The following is a 19,509-nucleotide window of genomic DNA, read 5'->3' as shown; positions in this document are numbered from 1 at the left end:
TTCTCCTTCAGATGTGTATGAAAACTGGGAAAGGGTGGATAGATATTGGAAAAGCTGATCTTGCTGACGGATTTCTAGAGATTGCCATGAGTGTAAGTCCTTTTCCAGTTTTAATTTCTTACAAATGTGCTTAATTTGTAAGTTCCATGGGTAATGCCTGTGCTTTGTTTTCCAGAGTATAGAAAAACTGTATGCAAAGTTACTTAAGGGGAGCGATGGTGAAGCAGATATTCACGTGCACAAAGCTGATGTGGAGAAGAACCTCTTCAAAGTACTCTCTTATCAGGCGGAATCAGTACGTGTTCTTCACAGTTTTCCTTATAAGTCTCTAGGGTTATAGAGGGAAACTCTGACCCAGTTATTACATGTATGAATGCTTGCTGTTGAAGGCTTGCTGAGGGATATATTTCCTGCACTTAGATGTAAGATAGCAGATCTCGTGTTTGCATTCAGTGTTGCAATCATTTAATGATTTTTAATTTGCCTAATTTATCACAGTCAGTTCTGCTGTGGTGTTTATATCTTCTAGTTCAGATTTGTTGCTCTGTGATTTGGACAGCATGGCTGTTTAGCGTACAAACAGCCACCTTTCTGAATCATGAACGTGTCAGTTCCAAAGGTGTCCTGTGCTTGACTGAAGAAGTGGGATAGGAGTGGTATAGAGCCTGGGTCCCCCAAACTATATTCATGTAACATGTATACGGCAAGACTAGTCACCTTGGAACGCTCATCATACTGTGCTAGTATTTGCAGCTAGGCTGATTGAAAATATATGAGGTAGTATTCATCATGACTGCAGATAGCCAAGGTTTGTGTCTTAACAAGTAAATATTATAAGCCACATGTGCAAAGTCTTCTGTAACTTAAAACTTTCATGGCTCTGCAAACTCATGAACATCATTAAAGCTGTTAATATTATATGCCATCAGAGATCTTTCTATGCATGAATACCTTTTCTTCCATAACCTCGTGCATGCTGCTTTCCACGTATAAAGGCTTTAAACAGTGGGAGAATCAGCATAAAATGACAAGATCTGGAAACAGTGAGTTCCATGACATTTGATATTTTCTTTAAAGTCTCAAACTCTGGCATCATACAGTGAGGTAGGAATCATGGTGATAATTATAAAAAAATACCTAGCTCAATATAAGAGAAGTTTGAAAAAGTGCTAAAGGTTTTCTAGGGGATCAACAACACAAATTACAATAATTCAAAGTATGTAATTTAGAAATTCTAAGTTTTGTGAAGCATTGTTGTGCTTGGCTGAAGTTTCTGAGTACTTTATCAATGCTATAGAGTATTATAAACATATGGGTGTAAATATGAAAAAAATGTAGTTGCCTGCATTTGTTGATAACACCACTGACCTCAGTATCTAGAAGGGGAGTACTATCTCCAAAATACTCAAGAGCTTCCCTAAACAGTGGCCAAAATTTTTAATTTGATCATGGAGACAAAGGATCACCTTAAATTATTGGAGACGTGGTTTAAGATTTGCTGAACTGTTGTATCATCTTAACATCTGAATGAAAAGGCCTCTGGCCTTTTCACACTACCTAAGGACTGCAGTGCTTTTCTGGATGTCTTTATCATCTGGGAATATGTAGAAATATGCAGAATTATTGTAGCACTGTAAGGACAGATATCTAATCCCAAACCTGGCTTTACTGAACATGAAAAAGCCAAGTGCTATTTTAGAGAATCATTCTTTTAATGAATTTTAAAGACATGTTACTCACTAATGGTTTGTTGGCATGCTCTACTGCTTGCTTAGGCAGTTGCTCAAGGGGATTTTCAGAAAGCGGTGATGTGTGTGCAGCGCTGCAAAGATATGTTGATGAAATTACCAAAAGAGGTAAGTGAAATCATCCTTTCTTTATCATTCCAAACTTTGAAAATCTGCTTTCCTCTCTATATGTTAAAGAATGACATATGCCATATAAAATTTTGAAAAGTAGTCTCAACAACGTATCTTTTCTGTGGTTGGTTGCTACTTTGAGATTTTCTCGCTAAAAATTTTGCATTAAACGGCAGTTTTTTTCTTCAAAGTTCATTTTTTCATGCTTCTCAGACGTTAGCATTTGAAATAGAAGGATAAACTTTTCCTAAAGAATAAGCAAGCAAGGCAAAAAGATTTCTAAATTGAATGTACAACCTACTCTTCTACAGAACTAGCTGCGTTTTACGCCTTGATCTTGTATATTGCTTCTTCACTTGTACCTATGTGAAGTTTTGTCTGGAGCCAGATGGGACAAGAGCAGAGCTGAGTTACTAAGTTTTTGATATGCAGGTCTGTCACTACCCTCAGTACTAATCTTCTTCATGAAGCTACAGAGCTATGAATGGAGGCTTCCCATTGCACTAAACTGTGTTTTTTGTAGTTCTTGTGTCAGAGAAAAATGTCCGGAGAAAACAGACTCTAGCATATGCAGACTAGTTCTTTGTTTGCAAAGATAAAAGTCTAATATGTTTATGAGAGAATATACTTCCCCACATTTATTTTCGTTTACTTTAATGTTTTCCCAATATTTAGGAAACATTTTATTCCTTTATCACCTGTGGTACAGGTAGTAAAATTCAAAGGGGTAGATGTGAATTCTGAAATGAAAATACGGGAAATACAGTTGGAGTTTGATTGGGTTTTTAACCAAATAAACTCCAACCAATTTTAAACTGGTTTTTGTGATCTGCTGGCTTTCTTCAGTGCATCCAAGTGCACTGTTGCAGTCAGTTGCAGGGGTCTAGCTTTGATTTGAATCATAAAAGCAGAGCTTCTTGCTGTGAATTGTTGAAGATGCTCACTGGGGACTTTGCACTACTGTTCCTCATTTCATTTTAAATGAATTTCATGCTTTCTGCTTAAACTCCTCCATTAAATAATATTAAACTTCCCATGATAAATGCTCTTCACAAAGCAGGAGCACTGATGCAAACAAGGAGAAGGTTTCTGATCATGAGAGACACAATTTACTTCTGCTTTAAAGAGTGGTGTTTAAACAGTAAGAAAAAGGAAAGAGCTAGTGGTTGCTGAGTGACTTCAAAACTTCTGGACCACTGGGTAGCCATCAGTCCTTAACTCTTCCAGGCTCCCATTGTACCAGAGAGCACTTGCAGAGTATCACAAGGGGGTTGTTGCGTTATGGTAGTGCGTGGTACCACAGATCGGCTGGAGAGGATTTGCAGCTTGTGGATCATCAGTGGTCTATGAACCATTACCAGTAACTCTTGCCCTACAGGGTGAAATGCCGGAATTGTTCCAAACACTTGTTGTTCAGAGAGGTGCCAGGTTTATGGGGGTATTTTAGTGTTACACTTGACACCTGGAACACAGTCATTCACTGACATAGTATTTTAATTATCCTTTGAAATAATTCTTTCCCAAGCATGCAAGTAGATGAATGGGGTATGCCACAGTATGCCTACAGCATTATGCTAAAAACATGAAACCCTCTCAATACAGTAAACTTTCTGTGCTGGAAAGAAAAAACTCACAAATGAACTTATCAAAAGTAAGGGTTTCACATCTGAGAGTGATTGGGTTTTTTGTTCATGCATACTGAATCTGTGCATTTGCCTCTGGATTGCAATGAGATAAACAATAAATTTGAAGCAAGATGCTGTGCTACCTCTGTCATTCTTGCTTGAGGATTCGAAATCTGTAGTCACTTGCAGAAAACATCATTTATGCTTGGAAAAGAAAGTACTTAAAAGAAAGTTACTGCAGAGGCAAAATGGATGTAAATATTGGCAGCCTGTTAGCATATAAAATGGCTTTTCTGTCTCTTCTTTGGACGACATGTGACAGCTGCAAATCATTTCAAAGGAAAGACAGGTTGTTATGAACAGATGTTGTCAGGACTGACTGATAAAGCAGAAAGCAACAGTGCTCTGAATAATGAAGCATTCAAAAACAGTTTTTTCCTAAAACTTGTAATATGGATCATCCTTTTTTAACCCCAAAGAGACATGCTTGGAAGAAGACTACCATGGAAGAGGCAATCCTTTTCACTTAACTATATAAAACTTTTTTTGTCATTTTTAAAAATGAAGTTATAATATTACAGTTTTTCCTCTCAAGTTTTAATTTTTATTGTTTACTTTACGCAGTCCTAGTGCTTTCAGTGTGATTTCGTGAGGAACTATTCTGCCTCATGTGTTTCAAGAATCCTGCTGGTTTTTTGTGTGTCCTGGTCTGGTTAATGATGCTTTACTTTCCCACACAATTATTATTCCATTTCAGTTGTGTTCAGTATCCCCTTGTGTAAGGTCAGAAGTGATAACAGTGGATATATCTTTAAAGTAAAATGCGTTTTAAAGAACCTGAGACTGCAGTCCATAGGTCTAATGGTGTTTCTACAGAACATTATAGAAGCAGGAGTCTTTTTTTGCAGACCTGTTACCTATCAATTCTCTGTTACAATTTTGGAGTGGAAACCTACGAATGGAAGAGGTATGAACAGAGCTCCTTCTGGCTCAGGTAATGTGCAAAGACAAAATAAAATCCTGCTTTTGAGATGTAAAAATATGTGTGAATGTGAGGGGGGAGCAAGGGAAAGTAGAGGTTTAATTAAAAATGTGAGAATACAAGATTTTAACGGCACCAAATTAGCTGAGCAGATACTTAGTGACTGTTGTACTCTGTAGCCTGCTTTCCACATTGATTTTCATGTCATTAGAATGAAAGCCTTCTTCCCATGGTTCTTGCCCTAACGTTCCTTCCAAAGAGGTTACTGTTAGGAAGAGGCTGTTCCCAGTTCTTGTGCCATTCATAAGTGATAGTGAAGGGATATGAAAACTTTGGAAAAGGGTAGATTAATTCCCCTGACCAGTTTTAAATGGATTTGTTTTAAACAGTATTCATAAAGGAGGTGCTTCATTGAGAGCAAGTCATTGGCTGATGAAAGACACAGACATCAAGGTGAAAACGGAATAGTTAGAGATGGTTTGGGTAGGATCCAAATAAGTATTGTGGTACTACTAAGGAAGAAAAAATGTAGGCTATCAGGAAGCATATCCTCTTGCCAAGGTCACAGCCTCAGCTCAGAAAATTTGTTTTTATTTCTTCTCACTCTTTTTAAATAGTCGGAAGAAAATGAATGGCAACATATCAAATTCAAAATAGTTGTGGTCGCATATGTTGTCAAAGTGGATTTGTAGAAATGCTTAAAATTGATTACAGCTGGTGCCTTGGAGATTATTTTGTATTTTATGCTTGAGGAAAATGAAATACTGAGTCCTGATGACAAAATTTGAGGAGGAAATAAACCTTTGCAAAGTGCAAGTAATTATCTGGAGAAGGAGGTGTAGCTCCATCTAGTGGGTTAAGATTTCCCTGTACTGAGACTATATCAGATCAGGAAACAAATGCCCAGTTATCGTTTTTCTTTCTAACAGTTCTTCATTCACAGCATTTGCAATCGAATCTGGTTTTGTGGAATTACTACTGCCTTTTTTCCTAGGTGGTCCTTTGTGTCATCATTTAACTTTTAGAAAAAGAATGGGGAATCATGACTCCCAGTTTCTTTTTGTGTCTCTGCTGTTGATTTGCTGTGATCTTGACACCAGATCATGTATAACTTTTGTGTATGATGATATTATATGTCAGGTGGGAATGAGAAGACTTGCTTCTTCAAAACCCCCGTGGTTAAAACTGATAAAGTGTACTGAAATGTTTGACTAGAAGATGTTACAGAAGGTGGTGCAACAGGTTAAAGAAAGTGATTGAGTACAATTTTTAATGTGAGGGTTTAGAAAGAAAACAAAATTTTCTGTTGTGAGTACCGAGATTAGTTTGTGTGATTTATAGGTTTCTAACTGGCTAGAAGTGGAAAAGGATAGGAATGTTGCACATATCAGAAGACTGGCTGAATTAATCCTTGTCATTCCATTTAATTCTAACTTTCACTTATCATTGATAGCCAGAGTTATGACATTGGGAAGACGGACATGAAATATTCTGTTGGCAAAGAAATGCAGGTAAGAAATAGAGAAATTGCAGTTTATAAATAGGAGGATTTTGTTAACCTGACTCTACTGTATCATCTGCCTCCGCTGTGCCAAACCTGACCAGTGATTTCTTGGTCTCCACTTTAATACTTTCTGCTACAACGTTTGGCAAAGTTGCAAGTTTAGTCACTATGAGCATCAGTCTGAGTGTTCAGTCACAAATGGGTGTCCCTAAATCACTTTTGAATATAGTATTTCACAGAAATTAAATTGTAGAAAGTAAGGCTGAAGTAGACCCTGAAAGGCCATCTCTTCTTCCTTCCCCCTCTTCTTTCAAGGCATCATTAGTTACATCTCTGTCATTTCTGATAGACGTTCGTCTGTGTCATTCATAAGCCTATTACTCCTTTTACTACCCCCAGTGGATATGGAGAAGATTTTAATCTCTTCCTCGGTGTATAAATTATTTATACATTTGAAGGCCATTGTCATGTATGTCTTTGGGTTGGTGTTTTTTTTTTTTCCTCTCACTGAAGTTTGTACCTGCTGTTTCTTCGGTTTCTTCTTTCATTCTTTTTTTTCCAGATCTCTGATTTTCCTTGCTACCCTTCTGTTCTCCTTTGAACTCTAGTTGTTCATGTCCTGTGTGAAGCACAGTGCTGAAGACTGGATATGCTTCAGAACTGAGCAGTCACTTTATATATCCGATATTGTTAAAGGAGAAGCCGCTGCCCGAGCATTCATGCACCATTCATGGTGTCACACACACACACTTACTCCTGGGTGTGCTTCCTTCTTCAGGCTCAACCCTAGGTTTCCTGCAGCAGTCTCAGGTGTCAGATTTTATAAAATAATTGATTTAATTGAAAGGTACAGCAGTAGGGTCAGCCCGCTGCCTCCAAAGAGAGGGACCCTGAACAAAGAAATCCCCAGGCACTTATACCCTTGTGATCCACACACCCGCCCCTCACATGCCCTTCATGCGCTGTCCATGTGTCTTTTGGTCTGGGGTCTTTTAATTGGATTCTTTTTCTGTGTTCAGGCAGGCAGGCTCTTACCTTGTTGATTTGCAGTTTCAGCGAGGGTTGGAGCCTCTCTGTCTCCTGGTTCACGCTCCTCGTGCACATGCACTCACTGGCACAGCAGCGTGACATCAACGTCTTTCCCATACTAAGAGACTAAACACAGCACTGTACCAGCTGCTAGGAAAATTACTAAGAAAAATAACTATTGTGGCCTAAAGGTTCAGCAGATCCAGCTACTCATTCTAAGTAAAGCTAGGCAAACAGCACAAGTCACACCATACTATAATCCTAAGTAATTTATTCTGATTAAAATTTACTTATTTTTGCTAAATAACTAATATCCCTCAACAATACCAGGCAGGCATTCTTTTGACTCCAAGAGATATTATTTTTCATTACCTTAGATTTTAAGTCTTTTGTATTCATATGTATGTTCATGTCTGGCTATTTTTCTTTTCTGCTCTTCAGATGGCATTTAAACTTCCAGTTTATTTTTCTTTCCAGGCTAAAGTGCTGCGATTGTTAGCTACAGCCTATTTTGAGTGGGATTGCAATCTGTATCTTGAGAAGGCATTGAAAGCTATAAGCTTGGCAAATCAGGTAGTAGTGTGTTCCTGTGTTTATGGTGTGTGACAATCAAAACTCAAGCATTTATTAACATAATAATATGGACCACATTAATCACTGGGGTGTTCTCCTTGATATCAGGCGGAGGTGTGTTTTCTTTGCTTTGGTTTTCAGACTCCTAAGTATGTTTTGGTGTTCCCAGCTTTTTTATAGAGAAATACTTCTTTGCATGTAGATGTAGAGCTGTCTTGCTATCTATTAATAGTGATGTCCTTTGATAATGATATTGGTGGATGAGAAGCTCAACATGAGCAGGCAATGCACGCTTGCAGCCCAGAAAGCCAACCGCATCCTGGTCTGCATCAAAAGAAGTGTGGCCAGCAGGGTGAGGGAGGTGATTCTGCCCCTCTGCTCTGCTCTGGTGAGACCCCACCTGGAGTACTGTGTCCAGCTCTGGAGCCCTCAGCACAAGAAGGACATGGACCTGTTGGAGCGGGGCCAGAGGAGGCCACAAAGACGATCCGAGGGCTGGAGCCCCTCTGCTGTGAGGACAGGCTGAGAGAGTTGGGGTTGTTCAGCCTGGAGAAGAGAAGGCTCCGGGGAGACCTTCGAGCCCCTTCCAGTCCCTGAAGGGGGCCTACAGGAAGGATGGGGAGGGACTCTGGATCAGGGAGTGTAATGACAGGACACGGGGTAACGGCCTCAAACTGAGGGAGGGTAGATTTAGATTGGATATCAGGAAGAAATTCTTTGCTGTGAGGGTGGTGAGGCACCAGAACAGGTTGCCCAGGGGAGTTGTTGATGCCCCATCCCTGGTGGTGTTCAAGGCCAGGCTGGATGAGGCTTTGAGCAGCCTGGTCTCTGGTGGGAGGTGTCACTGCCCAGGGCAGGGGGTTGGAATGAGATGATCTTTAAGGTCCCTTCCAACCTGAACCATTCTATGATTCTGCAATTCTGTGACTAAAATTTCTGTGGCACGCATTCATGAAAACTGTACAGACAGAATAAACTACAGTGTAGTCCATTTGAGATTTATAGCAGCTGGCTTTTTACATATCAGACCTTTTGTCTTGCTTTGGATTATAATGGATATTTCCATACTACATTTTGAGTCCCCATTTCATTATCTGTACAAATATTTGAGCAAGCGCCAAACAGAGTTCAGTTTTGAAAGCTATGTAGCCATGCTACATCGGTCTTATTTCAGGCAATTAATTTCTCTATTGCACTTTACTAACATGACTGTATTTCTTCTGGAACCTGAAAAATGAGCTGTATAAATATACCAGCTACCCTGAAAAAGTTCATATATCTCTAAGCAGTCACCTCAGTGAGGTCCCTTGCACTTGTACAAATTCCATTTCCCATATGAAGACTTGAATTAATTTTGTGCTTCTGTCTTTTCAGGTTAGTTAGAGTAACTTAAATTTGAAAAAATTACATTTGTCTTTGGTTGACCATTTTAAAATTTCCATTATCTGCTTATACAAAACAAGTTTTAAATACAAAATCCTGTTTTAAATGAAAGCTTAAATTCAGTTTTCTACATACTGTTAAAACTTCCAGACAGATGATGATGCACGTGCTCATGAGATCAAGATATAAATGGCAGTGTATTTTAATCATTCAAATAACATGCTGCTACAGTATCTAAGACCTTTGCAGTTTTTATTGTATTTACTTTTGCAAAAGCTTTTGAGGTGGAAAGTGTTTTTATCATAATTTCTGATAACGTATGTTTTGATATTGTATGAGGATATGGAAAAGTAGCAGAAAATTTTTATTCTGGAGTCTGAAATGTGCAGTGTTTTAGCAAGAGCTGTATTAGACAGTCTCTATTATTTCCATTTGCTCCCATTGTTGTTCTCTCCTAAATTTCATATTATTATAAGCTACTCTGAATTCTGCTCATATTAATTCTTGAGTAATCCAGCCAATTCACACACAGAAAAGCAGGAAATGTTTATGTCAATCAGTATTGTTCAGCTTCTATTTTAAAGTATCGGAAATGGGCCACAGCAAAATAAGAATCTTACTTTCATTGTCCTCATGGTCTTTTGGCAATATAAGAATAAATAATAAAGATATACATTTCATTTCAGAAGAAAATATTACCAGTTACCTACCTATTGCTTCAGTCATTAAAATGGAACTGAAGAATACAGTGGAGTGTATGTGATTTCCTGATATTTGTCTGTTTATAAATGTGCTGGACTCTCACAGGATCCATATTTGACAAACAGCTGTCCAAATAATGTATTGTTTTTCATCGTTCAGGAGAATTTGCATCCAGCAGGATGTTTTTTGAAAATCAAAATTCTTCTTAAAAGTGGAGCATCAGATGAAGATATCAACTCAGGTACCACAACTCTGAATAGGTTTCATAATGAGGTCATACTACTCCAAGAAGACAGCCTGTGTTGTATATAGAAAAGAAAAAAAATAAATCCCTTTCTTGTGTGCTTTAGAGGAAACTTCATTAGCTAAACATTGTTCTGGTTTTGGAGTGTGAGACACAGTAGTCAGTGTTCACAGAGGAGTTATCCAGGTACTAATGTAAGTTTGAATTAAGCGTGATTTAATTTTTGTTGGGAATTTAAATAGACTTGCTGGAAACAGGGAAGGGGAAAGACTCTGAAGGCTGTTAGAATGAAGACAGTGAAAGTATAACAAGGTAAAGGTACGGTTTATTTTAGACATATGCCTAAGGTTATTGAAAAAGGGTGAAGGTGGATTGTCTGTTACGCAGTCAGCATAGAAGAAAGGCTTGTGAAACACTGCTGTTCTCTGTGTGTGATTTTGCAGATTTTGGCCAAGAGACATCAAGTGCTGCCCAGTGTGTTGTTATAAACCTGTGTTACCAGTGTTTGTTTAGTTTACCTAGGGCATATAAACTCTTTTCTCCTTATTCCTCAAACTTGTCATTTGAAGAAAATTGATTTTTCCATTGGCATGAGAGGAGAATAAAGTTTTGGGGGGGACTTTAATATAGAAAGAGTAATGTATCAGGAGAAATTTATTGCCATAACTAATAAAATCTTATGGAAGAGAGGCTTTGTACTTTTCATGGTTGGAAAGCATCAGATGCGTAATGAATGCTCTGAGAAATAAATGTAGGGTGAGATGAGGAATTTCTTGCAGAGAGCTGAATGGTTTGAATGCTGCCAGACTAGCAGGAATGAAAACTCCAGATTGCTCCTGGGGAATTTCAGCCAGCTTTCAAGTGGACAGTTTTTCAAAACTTACCATTGCAATAGTTGGCTTCTGTTCCGCATTTTGAATTGTGAAGCCATAGTGTTGCCTATTAAAACACACTCCGCTTATATTTAGTAGCACCAAGACTCCAGTCAGTTTTTCAAGCAAGTTTATTAGTGAGTGGATGTCTGTCTTTTCTTGTATGGCTGGCGGAAGAGAGTGTTGTGTCTATGCACTGCAGCTTCTTATTCTTCCGAGTGAAGGTTCCTGCTGAGTTGTAGGCATTTGACTAAAATCTTGTATTGTGCAGTTGTACACAGGTGCCTTAGAAATGCTTCCTTTAACAACTGCTCCTATGTGTTCCTTCTCTGATCTCATCCAAGCTACAAATGTATAAATCTTGTTATTAATCATTCAGCACAGTCTAGCAGTTTTTAAACTTTATCCGAGTGGTCTAAAACTGATGCATGCTTATCAGCACCAGTCAGTTCAACAGCTGATGCTAAAAGTATTAGGCTGAAGTACTTCCCATTGGCATGTGATACCATGCACAGCCTGAGCACTGACCTCAGTCTTAAGTGGTTCCTGCTGGATAAGGATGAGACATTTTGATGGAAAGCAGCTCGAGGCAAAAGTTTGTGCTACAAAAGCCTGTGCTGTTCTGTTTAAAGAGACAGAGGGATAGAATTCCAGGGCTAGTCACCTTTCTGTGGTACTACATTAATGGTACAGTGAAAGGAAAGTCAAAGCACAATAGGCATGTTTTATTCTTCCTTTTGTTCTTTTGTTTTAGAACTATTATATTGCTTTTTGGTTTTATTTCAAAGAAGCTGTAAGAGATAAATGGTAAATTGAGCAGTTAAGTGTCTGAGTTGATTAAATGATCTCACCTGCTTTGTGTTCTCTCTAGCTGTTGCAGAGTTCCTGCACCATGAGATGTCTTTAGACTTTTGTTTGAATACTGCCAAACTGCTGCTGGAGCATGGAAGGTATGAAAGCATCAGTAAGTGGGGTGAGCACAATATTTGGGCTTTATAGGTGTTCTGTTATAAGCAAAGAACATCTATTTTACAATGACGCTTTATTTTAAATAAAAAAATCACAGAGATAGGTGAACAGTTTTGAGAGGGAGCCTGTCTCTTCTATAGCAAGGTGATTATGGCAGCAGCAGAACATGGTGTGACATAATGTTGTGTGGCAACTTGCAATACTGTAGCCTTACTTTGGAATGATAATATTCTCCTTATGTAGTTTTAATATATATCTGGAATAATATATATGTAAGTCTGGAATTATCTGACTGAAATCTGTCTTCCATATCAACTAATCAACCCTCAGAATGAAAGAGTTTGGAGTCCTAGAATTGTTTTTGTGAAAAGCAGTATAAGGATGAACAAGTTACTGCAAAATAAATCACTGAAATTTCACACTGTTGAATACTGCATCATGATTACCTATGTATATGCTTCTGTCTTGCAGTAAATTCTTACTCTTTTCATTGTGAGGAGTAAGCTCTCTTGTGAAGACTGTGGAACAAGCATGTGCTGATAGGAAGTTACTGATGAATAGATGAAGTGCAGTAAATTCATACCTTGACTCACTCTGTCAGTGTGATTGTGTGCCAGTAGTATAAATGAGAAACATGTTGCACGGTGTGAATATGTTAGTTTTTAGAATGGAAAATTAACACCTCTTCTTGTGCAGCCTCTTAAAAATGCATCTGTGTGAATAGGGAATCAGTTGGTTTTGATTTTCTGAAATCTGTTGCTGAACGATTTGAATCTTCTCCTGACCTTGGAAAAATTACCCTGCTCCACATCGAGTTCCTGTTGCAGAATAAGAGGGAGCTTCTTGCTAAGCAAAAGGTTGAAGAAATTGTTATAGGTCTGTATCCTTCTTTAGCTGCTGTTTACTGAAAGCTGGATTTAGTTGGCTAAAGTCTTGAATTCTGATTTTCACTATTTTGCTTATCTCGTCTTCCTTTCTATGTTTCTTTTGCGTGGCAGCTCTCAGCTTCCATAGTGAATGACAGTCATGGTAAAGCGCAGGGTTAAAGTCACTTGCTAGAACAATTCCTCCTTCTTAGCGTAGACTGATACAAGTGGGATTAGAAACATTTATGAGAAGTTCTGCATAATGTTAATACTTTGTCCATCCAGCCCAATATGTTTTTGTTTGTCAGTATTTAAACAGGTTGCGTATCCTTATTTGAGCAGCTGAAGAACAGTTTCAGGTCTGTCGCACCTTTAGCACTGTAGTATTTTTTGACTGTCAGATCTGCAGGAAATCAGACCGTATTTTATGTAGCATCAAGCTAGGTGCAAAAGCCACATTTTCGTTGTTTAAGCATGAAAATATTTATTCTCCTACCCACCATTTTTGGGGCTTTTGCTTGTTTGGGTTTTTTGTTTATTTGTTTGTTTTTTCAGAAGCAGGATATGAAACACTGGGTCCTGGCTGAAACTGTTGTTGTGTTAGTGCTTTTTGATGTAGGCTATGGGATGATCTGTCTCAGTTCTTAAGTGTTTCTCAGTGTTCTTCTTAAAGTTTTTGTAAAGTGATGATTTGCAATATCTTTTCAGGTCATTATACTGGGAAACAGCTGTTGCCTGAAGCCTTGAACCGGCTACACATCATCTTGTGGGACAGAGCTGCCAAACATTATGAGGTTTGGGACCAAACAGTAGTGTTGTTATTTGTATCGGTGAAAATGAAGGTCTGCATTGTCTGACCCCTTTGGTATGTTTGGTTTTGGTCAGAGTGCAAGCTGTTACTAAGACCCCCACACTAGTTTTGTTTTTATCCAGCTGGGTGCTGTTTTCCATTACAGCATCAAGTTTCAGGTAGCCTCATCTCAGGGTTTGTACATGGGAACAGTTACGTCCAGAACTGATCAGCCAAGAAACCTGTGCAATCCGTCATTCTGGTTCTGTCCTGGAAAGGGTATCAAAAGCCTGAAAATATTCTTTACATTGTGCTGTTTATTTTACAGTTCCTACCATCTGACGGTCAGTTGTTGCTTTAAGGAGCATGAAGTGTTATCGTTTGTACATTGATTTTCTTTTTAGCCTATATATGAAGTAGCTTATGCTTACATTGTATCTTAGTTCATATACGTTCGTACTGTGAGCATATATAAGTTCTGTTATTCAAAACCAGATACCTTTTTATTCTTTCAGTATTTGGAGAAGATGAGCTTATGTTCTACTCTTGTACTTCTGTCATATGCTAGTTTCTTGAAGACATAAAGAAAAACACACGTGCCATTTTATTACCTATCATCTGTGTAGTCAAGAAGGAATTTTGCTAATGACACAGCTTTCTCCCTTCTCATTTTAAAAGAAATTCTCTGTCCAAATTGGAACTATAGTTGGGAGCACCATCTTCAGTGTAGTATCATCAAGACTCAAGTCTAAATGGGATAAACATTTTTGTCTTTTTCTCTTAGTTTCAGTTGCTTTGTATCGTGAAGAGAGAGATTTTTTTGAAATAATGTTTCTGGTTTGTATTTCGTCATAAGAGTGTCCTTTCTGGGTCAGATGAATGACCCATCTAGTCCAGTGTCCTGTCTTTGCTAATGGCTGTAAGAATAAGAGAAGAGTAGGAGTAGGTAAAGTGTCAGTTCTCCTAATGAATATTACCTGTGTTGTGGGACCAATGATTGCTCTTCTGGGGGAAAGGTTACACTAGAATATACTTGATTATCTGAATCTTTCATATCCTATGACCTTTTTAAAAAAAAAATTGGGGTAAGGTAGGCAGTTTAATCACCCAAATAAGGGTGTGTTTGTTTTTTGGATTTGTTTTGTTTTGGTTTTTGTCTTTTAAATTTCCTAGGCAAAAAGCTACTCTGAAGCTCTTCACTGGTACAATTATTCTGTCAGCTTCTACACGCCTGGGCAGATAGATCAGAACTTAGCTAAGCTGCAGAGGAACATGGCTTCTTGCTATCTTCATCTGAAACAAATTGACAAGGTATAGATAATACATATGTATAAATATTTATTTATTTGCATTGTTTTTATTTTTGTAGCTGTGTCATTGCGACTTAATTTACACTTTTGTTACTGTACCTTTTTTGCTTTGAGAGAGGGAACTGTCTTTGCCTATCTTGCATCATCTGGCAGAGAGATGTCGTTCATCATCTTAGCTGCTGTGGGGCCCTCTTGTATCACCTGTCATTCAAATGGGGGAAACAGTTCACAAGTTGCGTGACCATGCCTTGGTATATTGGATTTCTTCTCAGATTAGAGGTCCTCCTCTCTTCAAGACTGATGAGCCTTGGCAGGAAAAATGTTTGACTTGTCTCACGAGAACTTCCCACAACTGTGTTAGACCTCACCTCTGCAGAGCAGTTTACCTGCTTTACCTGTCTAGGCCTCCGGGTTTGGGGGTGTAAACTTCACAGCTCAAAGTGACAGAAGGGAGTTTAATTTTTCAGCATTCTAAGGGCTTCTCTTGTTTTCTGATTCTGCAGCTCTAATTTTGAGGAATGGGCTTTTTTCTCAGTCTGGTTCTTGTTGGTCTTTAGTGCCATCTTCTGCTCTTGTCACTTTACTTTCCAGGGAAGATGTTGCCAAACCAAACTTCTCCAGTAATTATAATATTATATCTTGAGTAATTATAATGAATATCAAAAATGTAACTATTAACATTTTGTGTATCTTTTTAGCTCTCTTCTATTGCGAATCATATTACTGATTTCAAGATGTCAGTGTACTGATTTCCATTAATCTCTTCTGTGAATAGGCTAAAGAGGCAGTTAAAGAAGCAAAGAGGTGTGATCCAAACAGCATCTTTACTAAATTCAGTGTCTATAAGATTGCAGTGATGGAGAAAGATACTGATAAAGGTAGAACTTAAAAGATAAAGGGTCCACTACAAGGAGCAGCAGTGCTGAATATATTAGAAAATACTATGCGGATTTGGACTGTTCATCTTGAGAAAGACAATAGAGGGAAGCTAGAAGAAGGGTCTGTAACGTCATTGAAACTGTCAGGCTGTAGATTTAAACTGTTAGAGTGGGATGCTTTTTGCACACAATATGTAAAGTGTGGAGTCCTTTGCCATACCTGATATTGTCTGGATGGAACCTCTGGCTAGGACGTCTCTAATCTTCTCATGGGCAGAAGCTATAGTAGCATCTCAGGGTGAGAATCATTGTATACTTACTGTTTCTAATATTCCTTTGTATGCATATACAATATAAAAAAAAGGATACTGAGCTAAATGAACCTTAGCGGAACCATTATTGCTGCTCTTAATTTCTCTGGACAAGTAGAAATTACTGAGATGACTTACAGAATGACATATCCCTGTAGACTCTTTCCTCTTTATAATGAGTTCTGCCATTTCGTATTTTAATGAGAATCTTAGCTCAAGTAGTGGAAATTGAGAAATAGACTATACTTACTTAGAATACAGAGTAACATGCAGAGCTTATTTTCCGATGAGTTCTGTGCCAATTAATTGTTCTCTATACATCTTTTTAATGACAGCATAATTTGTTCACATAATATAGAGTGGGAACCACAGCACAGCATGAACATAAAAGCAGCAGCACCCTTAGCATAAGCCAAGATGTGGGAGCTTGGAATCACGCCCAGACAATGTATTAGAGAAAGTCTTCTGTCTTCAGTGACAAATAGTTATTTAGCAGAACAAGATTAAGGACATGAGATAGGTTTCATTTGTATGGCATCCTTGTTTCCTTAGATTAGTAGCTTGGAAAACCTTTTGGCACCTCTCTAGGAAGAAATGCGTAATTGTGGAAAAGTGCTGGTATGGTCAGGTTTTCTTGTCTTGGTTTTTCATATTAAAAAAAAAAATTATAGCCTTTCATAAGTCGTTTCTAAAGCCTCATTAAAACACCTTCCAATTGCTTCTATAAAAAAATAATTAATGTTTCCCTATGTATATTTCAGCTGTGGAAACAGTTATTGAAATCGGGAAGCTAGCAGAAAAGTCATCTCAACATGAAGACAAGCTGAGAGTGGATGAAAATACAGGCACTAACCTCCTGAGTTTAGCAGCCCATATTGCTTTAGAGGTAGAGCAGATAACATTGTCTTTGCTTTGCTTTATTGATATAAGTAGGAGAGCTGTAACCTTTGTAACTTGGCCTACTTTTAAAATTTCTATGTATTTCATGCATTTCTAAGTATTTTGTGCTCCCATGACCAACGTCTCACTCAAATTTGTTATTTAATGCAAAATGGAGATTGATTTCACATAGGGAGCAATTGTATTTTTTTAATATTTCTTTGAGAAAATAAAGGATTCTGAGTTATAAATGTTGGTATCTGTAAATGACATGGTGTATTTCTTTAAAAATCCCCTTATCAAAATGTTACATGTTTTTCTGCCTCTGGGATTTGATCTTTGACGTGCTAGAGGAAACTGTGTACAAAATACACCTAAGTCAACGATGAAAAGCTGAAAAGTCACTTGTCTCCTGTTTGCCCTTGATTGGTGACTTGAGTGATGTCTGAACTGGCTGATTACATTGGCATAATTAGAGGAGGCTTTTGGATGCCCTTTAGGGCTTTGTTCATAGCCCCGTAAGGCGCGAAAGCCTTGCCAACCTGTATGTGTCCTGTTCTTGCCGTAGGCTCTTCGTGCATGTATGATCTCTCCTTATGGTTTTCTCTTCGCTCTGAGGCTCTTCTGTGCAGAGTCCTTTGTTCTTTTTCCTGCTAGTACACTGCGCAGGCTTCTGGAATATGCTGTTGCTTTGTTTTTGGTTTTTTTTTTTATTATTTCACAGTAACTGAGGTAGTGCAGTTTATACAAAACATGTTTTAATTTATTTTCAGAATGAACAACAAGTTGTGGCTATCAAAGCTTTGGAGTATTTGTCTGAACATTTACAAGACTGCCAACAATTATTTGCAGCTTTAAAGTGAGTATTCAATATATTTACAAGGAAAGAGAATTTTTTCTGGTTTCTTTTTCAAAAGTAATTTATTATCTTGAGGAAGGTGGAAAATAGAGTAGATGAAAGATTAGCTATCAGTCTTTTTGATGCTGCAGATGTACCTCAAGCCTGAACTCTTAATATCTACAGATGGTCCAAGTCTCTCCCAAGCAAATACTATTAGTTGCTCTGAATTTTATGAGTACATTGTAATTTGGACAGATGACCAACAGCGACTCTAATGAGATTGCCAACAATATATTTGGTGAAAATAGCAGTTCGTTTTTATCCTCTGATGAAGTGGTATCTTCTTATTGAAATATGCCATCATGTTTATAAAAACAAATATTGTGAGACAGATGCATTTATTCCAATATTTGCTTCAAGTTACTTTGTTAAAGAACATTTATTTGCTTACTATAACGTGATTTAACAAAGTGGTATACAAAATAAGGCGATAGGGTGGGAAGTGGTATAATCTTATTCTCAGTTTGAAACTTTGAATTCTTCTGTGAGTTCCATGGGCTGATAGCATAAGGAAGAAAAGTGGGATCCTTTCTGGGAAATTAGGACAAAGTAAACTTGGAAAAAAATTCTTGTTTCTTCATTGCTTGTTTTCTTCGTATTTAGATGTTTGGTTCGTCTTATGTTGTCAAAGGTCATGGCAGAAAACGAAGAGAAAAGGTAAGTCCATTTGCAAAAGCATTTTCTTATGGTGGATGGGTTGTACAAATGGTGTAATATTTTCTTGCTGGGCTTATTTTCTTGCAGAGTAATCAAGAGATTAGTTTTTGTGCTAGTAAAAAGTCCACCCATATGACTTCCCAACTTAACCTATGGCATCACATAGGAACATCTTTTCTACTTGTATAACCTTTCCTTTAAATATTTGTTCTTTGCCTTCCTCTTTTATTAATGCATGAAACCAGCAGGTATTTCTGATGAGGAATGTGAGCTAAGCAACCTCTTTTAACTTTGACACTAGGGTGTGATATCTTTCAGAAGTTTTGAGTGGGGCCTCCCTTGCTGAAGGCTAGCAACTTTGCAAATGGTGTGTTGGCTTAGAAGTAGAATTGTACTGCTGGATTTTGACTGTCAAGAAAACAATGTAGTGGCAGTGGGGTTTGAAGTTTAACCTGCAGCCCCAACAACTGAGAAAATCTCCTGCTGCACGTCTAGAATGACCTTCACTGCTGCAGATCAGTAAAACTTTTTGTAGGCCTTCAGTATTCCATTGGCATCTTCAAATATTAGGAGTTTCTAATGCCTGAGATGTTCATCAGGGGAGGAATGATTATATCCATAATTACAGAGATCTTGTATTTCAACATAAATAATGTGTTCTGTTGTAAGAAAGTTAAGCAACAGTTTTCTAAAACTTAATTTTTCCATCATTCTAGGGATGAAGATATCAACTCAATGCTGACTTACTTGACCTTGGGTATGCTTTTGTTCTATTTACATTTTCTGTCGTTCTTCCATCTGTGAACTTTTAATGATTTGATTAGGTCCATACCAACCATACGTTTAGACTCCTTATTTCATTCTAGGTTCCCAACTTCCCACTGAAATCAGTGAAAATTAACACTGGAGATTCAACAGCGTTGTGAAGTTGGATCTCAGTGCTGCAGGTTTTTGCTGTGGAAAGCTTGCACACTAGTGTTGGAAAAACTGTTTCTAGTAAAGCCTGTGCTTGGGACCTTCTCTCAGACAAAGGGGCAGTTTCTTCTAGGGAGTTTCCCTTTAGTCTCTTGTAAGGCCATGCATGCAAACAGCAGATATGTGTGTACGAGCCACAGCCTGGGTGGCCTCAAGTGACAGTCTCCGACTCCGACTGCATTGGCAGGAACCAAGTCAGT

The 19,509-nt window shown here is 38.0% G+C and overlaps 1 protein-coding gene across 2 annotated transcripts in view; it reads left to right on the top strand.

Moving 5' to 3' along the window:
• Positions 1-19,509, top strand: part of TEX11 (testis expressed 11) — a 35,107-nt gene that overhangs the window by 4,401 nt on the left and 11,197 nt on the right. For both annotated transcript variants that reach the window (XM_074600657.1, XM_074600656.1), the window contains 14 exons: positions 12-92; positions 176-295; positions 1,776-1,856; positions 4,393-4,478; positions 5,920-5,977; positions 7,477-7,572; positions 9,817-9,898; positions 11,645-11,723; positions 12,467-12,618; positions 13,317-13,402; positions 14,572-14,709; positions 17,550-17,635; positions 18,281-18,334; positions 19,051-19,091. In XM_074600657.1, the coding sequence (XP_074456758.1) occupies positions 12-92; positions 176-295; positions 1,776-1,856; positions 4,393-4,478; positions 5,920-5,977; positions 7,477-7,572; positions 9,817-9,898; positions 11,645-11,723; positions 12,467-12,618; positions 13,317-13,402; positions 14,572-14,709; positions 17,550-17,635; positions 18,281-18,334; positions 19,051-19,091 (1,240 nt within the window). The remainder of the gene's footprint in view (positions 1-11; positions 93-175; positions 296-1,775; positions 1,857-4,392; positions 4,479-5,919; positions 5,978-7,476; positions 7,573-9,816; positions 9,899-11,644; positions 11,724-12,466; positions 12,619-13,316; positions 13,403-14,571; positions 14,710-17,549; positions 17,636-18,280; positions 18,335-19,050; positions 19,092-19,509) is intronic.

The sequence above is a fragment of the Larus michahellis genome, chromosome 9 (assembly GCF_964199755.1).
Source record: "Larus michahellis chromosome 9, bLarMic1.1, whole genome shotgun sequence".
NCBI classification, from domain to species: Eukaryota; Metazoa; Chordata; class Aves; order Charadriiformes; family Laridae; genus Larus; species Larus michahellis.
The sequence above is the reverse complement of the archived record's forward strand: the minus strand, read 5'-3'. Positions and strand labels throughout refer to the sequence as shown.